The 18,774-nt window shown below is 41.0% G+C and overlaps 1 protein-coding gene across 8 annotated transcripts in view; it reads right to left on the reverse strand.

Annotated features, from left to right (window-relative positions):
- The window catches only part of NHSL1 (NHS like 1), a 181,678-nt gene that overhangs the window by 65,310 nt on the left and 97,594 nt on the right, over positions 1 to 18,774 (reverse strand). Inside the window, exon 1 of one of the 8 annotated variants that reach the window (XM_074896419.1) lies at positions 6,164 to 6,703. The exons of the other annotated variants lie outside the window; for them this stretch is intronic. Within the exon in view, the coding sequence (XP_074752520.1) occupies positions 6,164 to 6,365 (202 nt within the window). The 5' untranslated portion in view covers positions 6,366 to 6,703. Of the gene's footprint in view, positions 1 to 6,163; positions 6,704 to 18,774 lie in introns of those variants that run through there. 8 annotated transcript variants of the gene reach the window in all.

The following is an 18,774-nucleotide window of genomic DNA, read 5'->3' on the forward strand; positions in this document are numbered from 1 at the left end:
AAACTGGCGTAGCACACACCATACACAAAACATCGAACATGATACTTGATAAATCAAAGTATTTCCAAGGCAACACACCATCACACCTTTCCATGGAGTCATTATTTATTAAAGCTTCGGGCTTCCCAGCAGTGTGAATTAAACACAAGGGAAAGGACACTGTGTGAGGAGCAGTTGGCAAAGGAAAAATAAGGGAGTGGCAAGGAAGCCTCAAGATTTTCACATTTAGTAACAGTTAACAAGAAAAAACAAGTCACCAGGAGGATTTCTGCTGCAGGAGCACTACAAACGTGCCAAATGCCACAGAAGGTCTCTACCACCATAACCCAGCATATACAGGCACATAGCCTGACACAGGAGATGGGTGGATGTCACTGATCTGCAGAGTCCTGAAAAATGGGATCCAGAAGGGATGATATGAGTATCTGCCTTGTTAATGGCAGAATTTGCTTCTCTACTCCACCAGCACAAGAAAATGCACTGAAGCTATAAAACCTGGCTACCTTTTATCATTTCATCTCAGTGTTGGCCTACGGCAGGGTGGGATGCAGTAAGAAATGTGGCATAGTAAAATGGATTTTGATAATGCTGCCATAATCTATTTCTGATTGCTAATGTGACTCCATTAGCCAAGCCAATAAAGGCATCCCTTCAAATGCTTGTGTCTTTTCTGTAGAGTTTCACATTCTCCTCACCATGTTTCAGCTTTAATTTGATCTGAGTCTGATTTTCTTCTAGCACTCAAAACCATTTTGTGACTTCACTGCACTAGATAAAACAACTCCCAGTAAGATCTGCAAACATACCGTACCCACCATCCATAAAGCCCAGGAGTTTTAACCAAATTAAGCACTGAAGAGTCTACCATTAACTACCATCCTCAACCACAGGTTTTCCAATCTCACCTGTTTCACATGTGCATTTGCACTTATGTTGCTCCACCTCCTTAATTACAGCAGATGCTCCCTGCTCCAACTGCTGAAAACACTACACAAAAGATGTCTCTAACTATTTTTTCACACTCCTCCAGATGCACTTGAGTGATGTTAATGAGCTCCATACCAAAACCTCCCCGCCTCTTCCTTGTGCTCCTGAGTGCCACACAGAGCTTCTCATCTGCTCGCATGCAGAGAGGAATGCATCAAACATCTACCACCAGTACCTCCTTGCAATGGCAAGCACAAGTTCACACCTAGCAGTGAACAGTCAAGCTTGCAAAGTGTTTTCTTATGGCAAGGCAACACAGCAAATTCTTCATACTCATGTTACCAATTCGCTTATTAAGAATTTTACAACTCAACATTAATCCCTTTTTACTCAGCATATTCTACATTCTTCTTCATCCCTCCCTTCATCCATAATGCTCTCGCATCTGACCCTCAAAAGGGCTTATGAGCCACATGGCAACGGCACAGGAGACCAAGAACTGGATCTCAATGGCCCAGCCAGAAAAGGACAGGCAGGGAGGATGATTCTGTATGGCACACTCAGGGAATGTGCAGCAAAATGAGCCAAAAATGCAAGACATACAAAAATGCACACCAGAAGAGTTGTTATCTATCCAAGATCTGAAGTAATTCTGTACAAATGGACAAGTTCCTCTGCTTTGCAAGATCTTGGTGGCTTGTTTTGGCCAAATGAACAAAACTTCCAAAAAAACTCAGCCATAAGACAAGCCTTCACTAGGAACACTAACAGAAAAAGGGGACCAAAAAAAAAAAAATCCCCCTTTTTTTAGGCACACAAAATTACGTATCAAATTACTTTTTCTTTCTGAAACAAACCAGTTCCTGGCTTTATCTGATGCAATCCAAAATGTCAGCTGTTATGATACAAACTGGGTGCAGCAGAGGAAGCTGGGAATGAGGATGGTCAGCCCCTTGCATCAGGCTCTGTAAGCAGCCATCCCGGCCATTCACCACGATTGACTGTGTCCTTCTGTCACTTTGGGAACGAAAGGCCACAAAGGCTTGCTTAGTGCTCTGCACAGCCTGGGATTTGCAGAGATGCAAAGTGATTCAGTCTTTGTTTCACACTGCTAAATGAGAAGGCAAAGGATGAATCCTTCCAAGTCACAAGGTCTCTGGATTTTTTTTTTTTTTTAAATATAACATCCTTGAGTTGGGAAATTTAAATCTCATTGCTATCAGAAGAGAAATCCGGAAAAAAAAACAACAAACCAACATGGCAAATACTGAATAATAAAAAACCCAACTTGGTTCAGGACATCCTATTCATTTTTACATAGATTTAGTTATTATTCTTTCAAATTGTATAGGTTTTTCACAAAACACACGTCACAAAGATAGGTTTCAGCTTTACAGATAAGACAGAGCTGTTGTCTTTAGAAAGACTAATGAATGAAAAAGAAAGCATTCTTTCATGAGCTAGCAGGCCACAAAACCCCGAGAAAAACTACCAGCAACTGAAGCTACTGTTTAGCAAACATTAGAAGTAATCTGATACTGCCACTGGCTCACTCCCACATCTGCAAAAGAAAGAAAAAACCTCCAAAATCTTTACCAAAACTCTATTGTCACAAAAAGCTGGCAGACGCCACAGTTTAGCTAGGCTAGCAACAGCATACCACATCTATGAACTTTGCGAATTTGATAAAATATGAAGCAGCAATGGGAACCACAAGAGGCAGGAGATGCTCTAACTCAGAGGAGGTGACAGCCTCCCACAGCAGCAGTCACTGCCAACAGCCTCAGACTCCAATTTAGCAGGCATTTAAACCAAACCAAACCCAGCCCTTTAAATTTCTGCCAAACCTGGTCAGTGGAGGATCTCAGCTTAACTTTGCTGCAGGAAAACCAACTACTGAACACTCAGCACCACTGGAGTTTGTCTGCAATCATGAATGAACACGTGATGGTGACAGTCCCTCCACCACTGTAATACCATTCTTCTTGCAGACAGTCAGGCTGTTGAAGGATGTATTGGTGCCCTCTGACTGATTTACGTTGTCTATTTACAGTCAATCTGGCAGCAAGAATGGCAGAGAAACGGAATCACAGATGCTGAAACGAGGCTGAGCTGGTAATGCAGAACCTCCACTTCACAGTATCACTAATTCAACAGTTTTACCATACAATTGCTACAGCTTAAAAAACTCCAAACCCTAACATGGTCACTTGATTGTCAGAGCTGCTACATCACACCACAAGTATTTTGACTATAGAACATTTTGCAGTAGAGGTGTTGTGAGGTGAGCAAGAAGTGCTGGGGACTCCTGCTGCAGACCATCGAGATCCCCTCAGCAAAGATGCTCACCCAGGCTCTGAGAAATTTCAAACAACCCTAACACTACCAGTGCCATTTTCTACAGAATACATCAGCACTGTGAAACCTCTTGAAGTGTCGTTCTCATGACGCTCAATAAGGACCCCAAAGGGACGCCTTTATCAACAGAGATAAAGCTCAGCCAATAATCTCCCGCTGTGCTCTGCAGTTATCACTTGACCTGGTCCCAGAAAGCACTTCCACTTGTAAACACTTTTGTTCCTTAAAATAAATATTAACAGAGTTTAAAAGCAATGCAGCCTCCCTCTCTCAAAGAGTAATGGTACCTGTCCCACAAATAACACTTTTAACTGATGGTCTAATTATGTTGCCATTCTTTTGTTACTATGGACTGGGAATGAGTAAGAAGGAAAGGGAGCCAGTGGGGCAGAGCTACTGTCCCATGTGTACACGCTTGTACCGCGGTGGGACACCATTACTGACGCACAAGCTGTTCTCCTGGGAAAAGTCAGGACAGAAAACACGTTAACTGATTTTTGCCATTCACTGTTTCAAGGATTCAGCATTAAATATTGAAACTTCAATGCTTTGTGATTCAAAAATAACAAATAAAATGCCTGGGGTCATATCAGACACCAGTGAAACTCAACATAAAGGAATCAACAATAAGCTTGGTCTGTAAGTTTATTGTTAGGGACCAGAAATTGCATTTAAAAGCTTTAGTAGATCGCAAGTCAAACAATCCAATTGCTTATATAAGTGCTATATTATAAATCAACACAATTACACACACGCACACACTTTTAAAAATATTAAATAGAATTAAATAGAATTCTTGTCTCTTCATCAGGAATATGTTGAAACAACAATTAAAAAAATGAATTTACCTGGATAGGGAGAGCAGATGCTCCCACAGTGTATACAGGAACCAGATCACACCATTTAGATAGGCGAAAGCTTCCCAGGTTCTTCTTTGCACACCTAGCTACATAATTTCAATTCAGAGGTCATTAAGTTCTCATCCAAGAAGAAACTGGATAGACCTTGAAGTGACTTGGCTATTTAAATGCAAAAAAACTCCAACAAAAAATCCCCGTGTTTCAGTTTCCAAACTTTTTAAATGCAAAGAGGATTTAAGATCATCAGCATGTATTTACTGTCACTTTCTAATACTGTAGTAACATAAATATTCTTTAAAAGTTCCCCATTCTTGCCTCTATACATCTTCTGAAAAATTTTATAATTTCAAGTGCATTTTAGAAAGGGGGGTTGGATACCTTTCCCTGCAGACAGGACAGAGAGAGAAAGAAGGCAGGCTGCAGGAAGGGAGCAGGGATTTCTGAGTGCCCTACCTATGCTCCTCAATCCCATTTCCACACTCCGAAGGAGCAGATTTAAACAGAGCGCTGCTCCCAATGCCCTGAACTCACCTGCCAGAGCAACACCTCCGAGGACACTACAAGAACCAAATCTGAAAGTCAAAGTCACGATTTTGCAGGAATGAACTAACCTGTTACCCAGCAAGAGAAACAAAACCATCCCTCCCAGGCTGGCTGGGCCACAGAGGGGCCATGTCCTCCGCCCTGAGAGCATCCCCGGAGAGGGTCCCTAGGACCGAGCCTCTTCAGAGTCTCCCCAAGCCTTACAGTACAGAGGCTGTATCATTACACATAAAGGAAGCATTTTCATTTTCTCCCCTCGGAATGAATCAGAATTGACCCTGTGCTCTAAAATATAAAATTCAGCAGATGAGCTGGATTTTTCTTTCCCTGTATTTTAAGAAATTGCTTCCTCTTGAAAAAGGACCGAAATACTCATGTGGTAAATCACACTCCTCCTCCAGGAGGGGACATCAAACGAGGCTTGCTTAGCTCTAAATGAAGAATACTGTAATCCAGAAAACAGAAATACAGGTGGTTTCACTAATCAACGTCAGCATCAAGTGGCTAGATGGTGATTTTTCAAGTTGCTGGTAATAACTAGACATTGTCAGATGATCAGCGTGAGATTAACGAGGAAAACCAAAATCAGTTACAGTTGCAAATATATTCGTGTACTCTTTTTTTTTTTTTTTTTTTTTCCTAAAGGCCTGGTGCAAGGTAGTCAGCCAGCTGGCTTTTGCAGGAAAAGCTTTCTTTGTCTTGTGAAATTTCTCCCCCATCCCCCTTAAATACACTTTTCTGAGCAACCATTCCACAAACAGCTGGGTGCCTTTGCTTAGGTGGTCAGAAAAAAAGGGAAGGCGAGCAGTAAGGCTAAAAACAAAACAGCTGAACATTACCATTGTCTGTCCTATTCTCTCCCTATTTCCCATCTGTATATGCCAGTGAAACTTGAAACTATACAGATTAAAAAAGAAGAGAGTCATCACAATTCAGGAATTCCTTCTTCTCGTGTTCAGAGGAAAAATAACCTTAGACCTAAGGTTATTCAAAAGCACATTTTTTTTAAAAATAAGCACTCATCAACTGCATTAAGCATCTCTTGAGTCTGTTAGACCTTTTTCTTATTTTTCCTGGCCTTTTCATCCGCGGATTGTTTCTATGGCTTTCAATTAGAGTGCTACGTCAACAGCTCCACTCATCTAAAACAATCATTTCGCTGAAAAGGAGCATTACTAAACTGAAAGCGAGTGCTCAAGACCTCTCAAACATAGGCATATCCCACGCAGAGACAGTGTCATCCTGTATCCACTTAGCAGTCCCACTGGATACAATATTTACATACTCTCTCCTGAGGTGGAAACACATTCTTTTCATAAGAAAATTGTTCCCAGTGCCTTCGTCTTCCAAAAGAGTAAGAGAAATACGAGTACCTTCCTTGCTTTTAAGTCTGTTTTACTGATTTATTTCCTCAATAATGACAACACAAACTAAACGACCAAAACAACTAATGAAAAGGAACTGATCTTTCTTACTTGGCCAGAAGGAGTTGTCGTCTTTGCTCAGTAACTTTTTCTTGAGGCGCCCAGGCAGCTTGGTGTGAGTGTTTCCCATTTCGCTGGAATACAGCGGGATAAGTTCCTCCTCATCATCATCGTTGCAGCTGGGCTGCCACTTGCTCCTGCCGAGGCACCCGACCATCGGGTCCGCAGGCAGCCAGTGCACATAGTCAATCATTGTGAGATGCTGCTCTCAAGGATGTCCCTGCTGTCCCCAATGGCTAGTTTGGAGCAGAAGGGAGTGGCCTGCTCATAACCCTTGAACAGACGCATTCAAAAAGCTGCGAAGGAAAAGATTGTCTCCTGCTCTGCACTTCGGCAAGCTAAACTATTCCGTTATGCTGGGATCTGTTTTGAATAGAATTCTATCAGCCCTTAAAAAAGAAGGAAAACAAACAAATCAACCACCTGGTTAAGCAGCTCACTCCAGCTGCTGGATGTCCTGCCCCTGCCCTACTGCCAGCCTCCAGCTCACAGCCACGAGCAGGAAAACACGGGCTGCAGAGAGCTGGGAAACCCAGTCACCTGACACAGATTTCACACTTCTCCCTTTCTGCTTCCACTCCAGTCTACTGCTTCTCTTAAGCCTTATCCCCGATTATTCACCACCCTCTGAACAACAGGTACTACTGCCATAAGCAGATGGCCATATCCAAGAAGCTTATTTAAAGCTAATGTACTGTAATCGCTGTGACATTGATGGCTAGAGAACAGCAACTTGGCAGGAATCTGCCAAGAACATTTACCTTCTCAATGCAAAAGCAGGAGAGAAAAGAAAAAAAGAGCAGTGTCACTATTTTGGTACTTGGATTTGAGTAAGGAAACTCCCTTTCAAAGTCAGAATCATTAGTAATGATTGCCACCAAAAGAAGGTGGTATCTTCCACGTTAGACTGGATTAGATTCCAGGTTAGACTGGAATCAACTGGATTGATGCTGAATACAAAGCACAGTCATCCGTTTGCACTCAGTACTGCATAAATGCATAAATCCTCACGATGCCTCTAGAGGCTAGGTATTATTTCTATTTAAAGATGAAGACATAGTCTCAAATGGATTTAGTAACCTGCCTGCAGAGTGGAAAAGCCAGGATTAGCGCTGAGGTATTCTCAGTTCTTTAGCCTCATCCACAAGCCATTACTCCATGGCACCTCTCCCAAATCCTGCACTACTAAACAAGTTTCCAAGCTGGTAACCACATCAACCCTAATCTCGCATCCCCTACACTGTTTTTCTCCAGGATCCAGGAAGTGTGCCCTTCCTGGGCTTTTGAATTGGCTGCAACAGCACAGTCAGATTGGGACAGCAAGAAAAACAGAGACAAGCACCCTTGCATAAACTGCTGTCTCCAGCAGCTTTTAAAAGTTTGCTTTTTATTTTGTATTGTTCAAAAGATTACATGGGATAGTATTTATTTTTAAAAATGGGAAGATACCAAAACCCTAAGGAAAGTACAATGACCAATTCTTAAACTGCTTCCTTAACTCTTTATAAATGCTTTGGTCACAGTCCATTCGTGAAAGTGGCTACCCTATATATAGGAGCACAACAGTATCAGGTAAGTATGCATTTTAGAAAACGTTTTATCTGCTGCTTGGTTGATATCTACAATAAACTTCTGGACAGAAGAAAAAAAAAAAATCACTATTTAACAGGAAAAAAAAAAAAAAAAAAAGAGATGAGATGCACATCTCCTCTTTCTCCCTGACGCACAACACACATTTCCTTCTGCCTTGGTGCTGCTGCCGGGAGCAGGGTGTACACCCCAGCGGCCCGCAGGCGCTGCACCAGTGTGGCATCAGCATGCAAACATGCAAAAACACAGAGCACCACCCACAATAAATTGTCTGCAACGCTTACTCAACAGTGCTGGCAAAGGGGTAGAAAGTTAGCAAGAAACTAGCTTGCTTGGTGTTTGGGGTTTTTTTGTTTAACATCCTGTTACTTTGCACAGCAACTTGAGCAAATAATTTTCACTACAGAGTGTTTTATACACACCTCGCATGGTGGAATATCAGCAAATTTGCAACTAGATAAAACAGGTCTTATAATGAAACGTGTCAGGTAACAAATAAATAGGGATGAAACAAGCCCTGCCCCCAATTTTACATTTTTTGACAACAATTTCAAGTATCTGCAAAAATATGGATGGAATGGGGAAAACGTGCCAACAGCATGGGCGATAGCTGTCGGCACCGCTGGCATGTCTGTACGTATAGCACCAACTCAGTGGTATAAACTGAACACTGGCAGCCGGGCGTTCGAGTCAAATACAAATTTACAAAGCCAAGTACTCATCAGATTCTGAGAAAGACAAACTGTGATTAACACTAGCCGAGTTCAACTCACTCATCAACCACAACGATATTCTTGCATACGCCAGAATAAATGAATGTCTAGACAGTCCTCCTGGGTGGGATGAAGCTCCCAGACTGCTGTTAGCGAACCAGTTCATAAGGAGGCCCCATTAACACCTCCTTAATGGGACAGTTTCTCTGTAATTTGTCGAGCCACTGTGCCTGCTGTCTCACCCTTTCAATTCCCTGCGATTATCAGGGTCTCGGGAAGAGTCATGCTTACAGATGTGACGCACAAAACTTCTGAGCATCAACAGGCCACTGGCAAAAGTGCACTGGGGCTTGTATTTATTCCTCCTGCAGACAGGTACGGTATCTTTTATTATACAAGAACACAGTTGGATTTCTGTTACGCTTTTTATTTTAATGACTGATGTTATCAAATTATATTTCGAAAGGATATCAGCTGATGTTTGCATGCAGTCTTTTTATCTCTATGCAATCACGTCACCTGACATAAAAGTGTAGATCTACACATCAAACCAGTATTATTTGGTAACATGCAGTGCAAACACAGAAGCAAGAAGACAGGGGCAAAAGACAAAATTCAGTGTTCAAGGAGACTCAGCTGCTCCCAAACACTTAAGAAGATGACACTGGGTAACATACTGGTCTGGAGTCCCCACGACATTTACCGTGCACTTCTCTAGACTACAAACATGCTCAATTAGCCATGTTTCCAATGCGTGCTCACGAAGTAAGGCTGATGCACAATAATGGGATCAAGGCTGAAATCCAGTTTAACAAGTATATTTACCATATGGTAGGTATTAATGTCCCCACAAATTTTTTACTTGAAGAATTAATCTGTCTTCCCTGAAGCCTGGAAGACCTTGGTAACACATACGATAAAAGGTTTGGTGATAGTAGTCTCAGCTACTAGCAAATGCAAAACCATAAAGAGTTAGGAAGAGGATGTACCATTTCATTTGAGAAGGACATTGTGTACATTGCCTCTTCCTCTTCTAGTCTTCCCCCAAAAATCCCATAAAAAGAAACTGTTCTTTTATATTCTGTCTATATGGAGCAATAATCTAGGTTTGATAAAGCCAAAATTTTATCACAAAACTTCACTTATTCTACTGCAGCTATAGTGTTGTTTTATTTTTTCAAATACACAAAAGTGAGGCTGTTCATTTTACTCATTTATATAAAGATTTCCCCAAAATAACATTGTTTCCTTTATTACTCTTTTTCACACTTTTCAAAAATTGAAGTAATGCAAGTATGAATGTTTTGAGCATAGTGTTAAATATGCATATTCATCTTTATCAGCATATGTAATTTTTGCTAAACCACCTCCTTACAGTCAGGCTCTATTAGGGAGAGCCTGAATAATTAGGGAAAAAATTGATTACATTATAATGGAAGCAACATTTGGTCTAAAGAAAAAAGGCTGTTAAGAATTTGACAAACTCCCAAAAATGTGACTGGCTCGGGGATTACAAGAAACAAAATTTTAAAAAATAACCAAAGAAAAACATCAGCCCTTTTATTTGATAACCATATATGCTCCTGAGCTCTGAGAACAGCAACGATACTTATGACTTATTACACGTAGGAATTTAAAGAGCATATAGGATATACCGAATGGGAACTCAAGGGATTTGGAATCACAAAGTATAGTCATGTCAGTCCTACTCTGGTATTAAGATAATCTTTATAAGTATGCTACGTAAGAAATTGTACCATCCGTCTTTATGTACAATTTGTAAATCCTCTGGATAGAAGGGAAATGGTAATATGCATCATGTAGTAAAATAACGGCACTTTTATGAATACCATGCACAACAAAATCATCAAATGAAGTAATTTCTGATGCAAGCCCAACAGCCACATTGGAAATTAAAGAGAGCTTGTAGAAGTCCACTGGGATAAACTTTGCCCTAATTAGACAGCGATTCTATTTTTAGCATTGATGGGCTGACAATGTACTCTGGGCTTTTTGGCTGATCAGCTGTAGGTTTTAAATTGTACTTAAACAGTTATTTAAACAAACAAATAGAAAAAAAATATTATTTATACATTAAATGTATTTCAGTGGAGCCATGCAGCATTAACTAAGCCTTAAAATAATACTCTTGAAGAGAAAGTATCCGCCCTTTACAGATGGGCAACAGCAAGAGTGAGGACATGCCCGTCGCAGTGGACCACCCCAGCATCCTCAGGAGCCAGATGCGACACGGGATGTCCTGCTCTCCTGGTCCATGCATGTACCTTCCCTCTTGCCTGTGCACTGATTAGTGTGTCTGAAGTCTTAACTCATGTTCCTTAAGCACACATACAGCAGACAAAAGCTAAAGAATTTGAAAACAAAGGGGGGAAAAAAAAAACCTTGAGGTATTGTAATTTGCTTTTTAACTGAATATGAATCTCTCAAACAGGAAGCGAGCAGGAGGTATCAGCTTTACAGTGTTTAAAGCAAGTGTAATATTTGAGGAGCTCGTACAATACTGACAGACATCAGGGCGCAGGGGAAATGAAAGGGCTCTGGGCGGGGTGGCAGGCACCACTGCCAGGATGCACACAAAGATTCATGATGCTCCAAAAACCTCTCTCCACATGGCCATCTTCACATTCTCCAGCATTAGCTCTATCCTCTACTATTTTCATGGATGTATTTTTTTCATATGCTTGCAATCACATAGCATCTCCCAAGCTTTTAACGTTTTTTTAAAGGACAAAGTAATAAGGCATGTGCAGCTTAAAGAGCTTGACTGGGATGACAGCTAAAAGCAGTCCTAGCAATCAAATGTGCTTTGTAAAAAGCTACAGCAAGTGATGCTGGCAATTATGTGCCTAACAAACTGGATGCAAACCCCTGAGTGCTGGGGCATTTGGCTAATTTAATTCCTGGTACCCGAACAGCCAGCTCTACATTCAAAGCATCACCCTTAGGCAACCCTCAGCCAACTGCAGGGACACCAAATCTGCAAACCGCTTGATGCAGCACAACAGAAAACAACAACAAAAAATAAAAATTAAAACAAAGTAAAGGATTGTGAGGAACCAATGCCTTGGTAGAAAGTGAAAAAAAAAAAATCTTTACAGACCCTGATGATGTATGTTTCTTGCTTTTTGGCACTCTCCAGCAACTACAGCCCTACTAGCAAAACAGCTCCTCTGGTTTTGTATTCACTGTAAGCTCAGAATTAACACCCTTCCCATTAAAACCATGCAGAGATTGCTGAACATACTTTTGATATCTTTGTTTCCATCAACAGTGTTTTTCTGTCTCTTCATATACAAATCTCTCATTCTGACAGTGGAGAAGAATCTTTTCTTACTATCTGGAACAGCCTCTCTGTATCTCCCCACTGCATCAACTCTGAACATACCCATTACCCGCTCTTTTATATCTTAATTTAATTTTCCCTTTGCTGTTATGCAATAGTCTTCTGTAATTATTTTTAATCTAATAAGTATTTTGATATACAGCACATATGTAAGACACTGGAGGAGAAAAAACACACTTCGTATTACATTACTGGCAGTCCCTGGGCACTTAAAAATACACTTCTGTGTTCTAATTATTCATCTTTACTTTCAATTAGGAAGCCTTCTTCAGAGCAATAAGCAATGTCATATGTTTGATATTAACTCTTGATCACTGCTTTGCAATATTTAAATGAGAAAGCAAATAAAGCCAGCTGTATAAGCAGTAGATAACTCCGAAAAGCCTTTCTATGCCTTTCCATTTTAGCTCTGTTGCCATACAAAAAGAAAGATGAAGTATTTTGTTTGGTGTATTCCAAGAACAGAGCACCTTCGGGAAGGGGGTGACACTCGTTTGGGACACAAGACAGAGCTGTTAGCAAGACGGGAGCAATGAGATGTTACTGTTGGTCATTGAAACATAAGCTATTCTTGCTGCCTTACTCCAGGGGTTGGGTCCCACACATCTGCTGATCCTCCTGAAAACACAAAGCAAAAGAGATGATGCTGGCAAAAGCCGGGGGAGAAGGTGGCTTCCAGTCTGGAGCCGCAGTGGATGGCAGCGCCAGTAACACTGGTACACCCACGTCCTCTGCGAGCAAAGGAGTCACATCCCTACCAGCTTATTTTACAACTCATATTAAATGGCAATTCAGAGTTGGGTGGGATTACCCATTTCAGGTTTGCTCATTAAACTCATTACCATGGTAACGGGAAGAGAAAGAAGTCATCTCCCCACTCCTATTTTCTCTCACAATTCCTTTAATGGATTTAAAAGCCTGAAGAGGGAAGCACCTTTCCAATACAGAGGCAACAGCGACCTCCCTGCCACCCAAGCGGCTCACTGGAAGAGTCCACACGCAGTGAGATTTTCAACACAAAAACCAAAGCAACTTATGCTGCTTGACAAAAGCCACCATAAAGCAGCCTTTAGTCAGAAGGCTACAGCATCCTAGCCCTCCTCCATCTGGAGGGGATTCTGTGCTGAGGCTGCCTTCTGTTCATGTACACCGTCACTGCTGTCAAAAACGCAGTGCCACCTCCTGGACGTGCACGGTGGTCCTGGGAAGGCCTGCTCCAGTCAGGTGTGTAATGGAGAGCCAGGAGGGTTTTCAAGATTAAAACAACAAAAATGATGAAAAGAATTCAAAAGTGTTTTGAGGGAGTTTAGTATTTTTAGTATTAGGTACTAGTATTTAGTATTATTAGGTACTTCTAAAAGCATTTTGTTTCTATATGGTTGGAGTGCTTTGATGAGTGCCCTATAAAGAACTGCGTTTAAGCTCCATGTAAGAAAGAAAAAAAAAAAAAAGTGAAACTCGGTTTTACTAACAAAGCACTGCTGCAGAGTATAGTAAAAAAAACCCAACTCCTGAGATGTCAAAAGATGAGCTGATCTGTTGCTCACCCCTTTTAGACAGAAACTGCTGTGTAATACCCACCCGCACAAGGTCAAGTCTTTCCACTCTGTAGGGCACAACATTCAACATCAAAGAGCAACAGTGAGCTGCCGCTGGGCAGAGGCATTTCTTCACTCTTTTTCAGACCACAGAGTGGCAGCTAATACATTAGATAAAAATACATTACAATATAATGCAATAATATTAAAACATCAATGGAAGAGCAAGAATGGCAAACCTCATTGTCACAAAAATAAGAAATTCAGTGGTCATGCTTTTCACCTTGCAGTCTGAAAGGGTCTTCCTGCATATCGGCACACATTTCAGCCACATGTTAGTTCAACTCAAGGATGATGCTCCTTTTGGCATGACACTGGCCGTGTCCACATCCTGTGCCACTGGTTTGCACTGCAGGTGCAAGGACCTCACAACTACTCCATGCGACAGATACCTCTTTATTCTGTCATGCTACTCACCAGTGTAGACACAGATTCTCATAATCACTGCTGTATGCTTAAGATAAGGTAGTTTTATTATTTTTAAATGCACAACCAATGAAAAAAGTAACCTTGTCACACACTTCTGTCAATGGCCTGAGGAAAGGTTAAACCTCAGCAAAGAGAAGTACATTAAAAGAATAAAAACAATACTTTATATCAAATATCACGACATTAACTTGGACTGGTTCAGTAAAAATTTTTTAATCTGAAGTGCCACATTTACTTGAAAATCGTATTTAGGCAAGATAAGCCAGTTAGCACTAGTTTCTTAAGAATTATGGCTAAACACAGCTCCCTTACTTTCCAAGAGGGCACATAAAGGCTTTTTAAAAAGACTAAGTAAACTCTTGGATTTACAGATCACAGCAGAGGAATGCATCAAATTCCATTAGAAAGAGTAACCACAAAAATATGCACCCATTGCCATGGAAAAGATTAAGCTAATGAGGAGCAGTACAAAGTAGCAGTATTTCAGTCCAAAACAAAGTCACACTCTAGGAAGAATGTTCTTGAGTTCCGGATCAATAATATAACCATATGATGTGTAAACTTTTTAGTATCCATTATATAGTCATGATTTTTATACAAGATTTATATTGACTTGTCCCTTTTGTATCTCTAACAACAAACTGGTCTGCTTTTTCATGCAGAATGTGAAGTTAGTTAAGTCAACTGTTCTTACAATATCTGATTTTCCAACTAAATGATTAAATGAAGATACTATAGCTGCTACACAGCTTGCCCTTCTTTCTTGGTATCTGGAGTTACAGCTCTGCAAAAAACACAAGTCACATGGGTGAGCTTCACAAAATCTTCAAAAAAATTGGAAGAGCAGCCACCTGTATACATGCCACAGTAAGAACACAAATTAATAGACCCAGTTGTCTATGGGTTTCATTTTAAGTCTGCTCACTAGCCAAAAAAGAGAAATTAAATTAACCCTGAATTTCCAAGTAAAATTCCTGAAAATAAGTCCCCTTTCTGATCATCCTCCCTACATGCTGACACTGTGTCAGAGAACGATCTTCTCTGCAACAACCCTGACCAAACAATGCAAAATGCCTTGGTTATGACAAGGCCCATATCAAAACTATGAACTAGGAGATGGAAAATGTATATAATCCTTCAAATCTATGATTCTGTTATTCTGAAATTAACATATTTTGAAATTCTGTATTTTAAAGAATACATCCTTCTCAGGCTATTGGATCAAGATAAATTTGAAGCTGAGCAGATCATTATAAACTTTTCTGTTCTTAAACAGTCACTCAGACTTTACATGTATTCTGCACTACACTTTTTCTTAAAAGAAAAATGACAGTAAACCCACACTAATTAGGATGATAATTCAAGAAAAGGTTTCAAAATTTTAGCAGAAAAGTAACATTATTTTTACCTGACTTGAAAACAATCCTTTTAAAAGAGAAGCAATGAGTAATTAGAGCAACCTCTGCACAGGAGAGTAAGACTAGATCCTTAAAGATCTTCAGGGTGGAGCTACAAGCTGTTTGACCTAACGGGGTACGACATCTCTCACCACAGCAATCCCCTGGACAGCGTCTGAGCAGGGGCACTGCCCTCTCCAGCCATGCTGCTCCAGAAGGGACACTGACTCATAAGGATATGCATGGACACACTGAAGATGGGAGAAAAATAAGGCTTTGAAAATAATAAAAAACTGTCTTCCAAATAGCCATTAGGCAGGAAAAATATCTTTTCATTTTCTCTATTCTTAAATATATCCTTGGCCTCAATCCCGCCAAGGAGTGCTGTTGCCATCTCAAGTCTTGCCACAGCTGCAGATGGGCAGAGAGCTGAGTAAGATGTAACTGTGTCACGGGAAAGAGTTCTTCTGAAACCTTCAGCAGGTAACAAAGAAACAGACACAGCTTATCAGCTTTTGTTTACCTTTTTAAATTCACTTTTCAGAAAAGGAAAGATGAACAAAAGTGACTTTACTCCTCATAAATTTCTCAAAACATAGCTGTGTAGCAGGCAGGAGAAGGAACGTATTTCATTTTTAAAAGTCTAATTAAGGTACTAAGCACATGTTCTTTCTCCTAATTTGACAACTACCTTTACTCCAGCACTCTGTCTGTAAGGAGAGAAGTTTAACACCAAACCTTGCATCCTCCTCAAGAAGGACTCCGTGTTCTGTTCCCACTACCTGCACTTTTTCAGCATGGTTTGCATGGGGAAGGTCACCTATCCACAGGGTGCTGACACAAATGATGGCTCCTGGATGCCAGCAACTACAAAAACCTCAAGATCACAGTAAATTCACCTGGGGTATGAAACTGGGACAACAAAAAGCAAACCTGACTGACTAAAGAAGGGAGCGCTTGTGCATTCAGATGGTGGAAAGCATTTCTCCTATTTATTTAACATAACCCTCCCTGCAAATTAAGCCTTCGGGCAAGAGCATCCAACTGGTTGACCTTAAAAATGAAGGGAGGAAAAATCTGGGGTTTCCTCATTACTTAAGCGTCATGCTTCTTTATCCCACACAAGCCTGATAAAGATGCAGCAATTCTCTTAAGGCTAAAAGACACACAAAATAATCCAAGACTTTGCAAATGAGGTGCAGACAAAAAACACATTCCCCTCCTAAAAATCAGGATTTGCCACTGCTGAAGACACCTTTGCTTCAGCAACACAAGTATTAGTCCTTGTCTTCACTACAGGATGTGGCTAAAATTCCCATTTTATCTGTTTCAGCAACTATTGATGAGTTTAAATTAAAATGGGGATGGATTAAAAATCAGAAATGGGTGGCAGACAGGATACTGTGCTGCAAAGAGCACATTTACAACAGGTCTCTGGATGAGGAGGACTCACAGGCCAAAAAAGACCTTGTAAGAAGCAGTCCACAGTGAGACACAGCAGTATCTCACTACATATGTAACTACAGTGCGTCACAGGAAAAGAACAGGAGAAAATCGAAGGGTGTGAGCAAGGTCCAAAGCCCGTATGAGAGCAGGAAATCTGTAAGATAGAACTCCTAAGGAGAGTGCAGCACACCCAGCTCTAGAAGAGGACAGGAAAAGCCCAGTGGATCCCAACAAGTCTGAGCCTGCGGGGAGACTTCCACCTCAGCAGTACCTGTTGCTCAGTCTGAAGGGAGAGACAGGGTGAGCAGGGCACACCTGTGAGACAGTTTGATGCCGCGAGGACCTGCAGCACACCCTGCTCCTCGTCCCACCTTTCCCTGTGGCCAGCCTCCAGTGAAGCAGGACAGAATAAAGAGAAACTTCAAAAGCTGCAATTACATATTTAAAGGGACAATTCTCCCTGGTCTTCACAGGAGGACCAACAGAAGCACTTACACATGGGATGACAACATATGCACAGGACAAATGCAATCCTGTCCCCAAGCATCCACATAGCCCAGTGGCCCTCCTTCACAAACTTCCCTTACCAGCTCCCGAAGTTCTAACTTAAACTCTCCCCAAACTTATCAAGAACCATCTTAAAAACACTTCTTTGTCCACATTATCCTGTTTGGAGTCTGTTCCACAACTTCCCTCCTCAGATGGTTTGGGATCTTTTAATGTCTGACTTCAATTAATTCAGAATGCACTCATAACCATTCATCCTGTGCCAATACTCTCCTTGGACTTCAACAGGTTTCCTCCCTCCTTGTGGTATTTACCTCCCAAGCTACCAGCTAGACTAAATAAGCCATGCTTTTGTAATCCCTCTGCATACAAGCAGCAATTCAGTTTAAAATATTTTAAAGTCTGAAGGTCCAGATAAGTTACACAAGAGCTTCAAATGCCAAACACGTTTTCTGAATTTTTTAAAAATACAGCTAGAAAAAAGTCCGATGCTCTAGAGGACTGGAAGTCAGACGGCACTGGGACAGTATTAAAAGAAGATGCCTGGGGTAATTATAGACTGTTTTGCCAGCCATTAACCACAGGCAAGATCACAGCTGTGACAGGACTCTGAATAAAAGAATTAATAAAATTTCCATCTCTCAATACCAGGCAATGTGCTTTCACAGGGAATGGGTCTCCCATCTGACAAATGTTTATGGCATTTCCCCAGAAGTAACAGCGGCCTTCTTCACAAATGCTGCTGGGAGGAAAAAAAAGCCAATGTATAAGAGTGACAAGCATAGACCGTACAAATCTGGTAACGCAATACTTAAACAATGTGAAATCATTACTGTGCTTGAACCACTGAAAAATGTATGAAGATATTTATAGGTTCCAAGTATGTGCATGCTGTTTCAAAGACCACTTCAATATGAAATTCCTTCAATGCTTACGAATCCAATCAGCTGTGCATGCTACTTTTTACATCTGTTTTAATATTCTCTAGCCTGCACGCTTTTACTGTTTAAAATTAAGCGTTGGCTTCTTGCTGCAATTTGACAGAAATTCACTGCCCTTTACTACTGCTCTGCACAGCAATCACAGCAATCTGCATTGTACTCACAGTGCTCCAGATGATGAAGGGGGTTAATAGGTATTGTTAAGCAAACATTATCAGGTCAAGGAAAACAGCAGATGATCTTTCTACCTATGATTCATTTACCAACAGGGTCTCTTCAGGATTGCAGTGCTGTGTGAATTGTGCAAACGGCTCCTTTGAGAACGTGCAGCCTTCAGTGAAGAAATAGATGTGGAGCAGAAAGGCAGAGTGTGCATTAAATGCCCACGTGAAAGTAAAAATAGAGTCTAAGGAAGGGCTGTGTGTTAATTATACAGTTGTGACAGCAGAAGAGTCAATTTGCATAGTCTCAAAAACTGAACACCACCTGAGTAAATTAACAGGCTACAAGCATCAAGTATTTGTGTCTGTGTGTATTCACACTGCACTGTGTTTGAAAAGCACCAGCCGAATTCAAGTACTGAAAGCTAGGCGCATACAGAAGTCTATCCTGACCTC

This window comes from Athene noctua, chromosome 1, assembly GCF_965140245.1.
Source record: "Athene noctua chromosome 1, bAthNoc1.hap1.1, whole genome shotgun sequence".
Classification (NCBI taxonomy): Eukaryota; Metazoa; Chordata; class Aves; order Strigiformes; family Strigidae; genus Athene; species Athene noctua.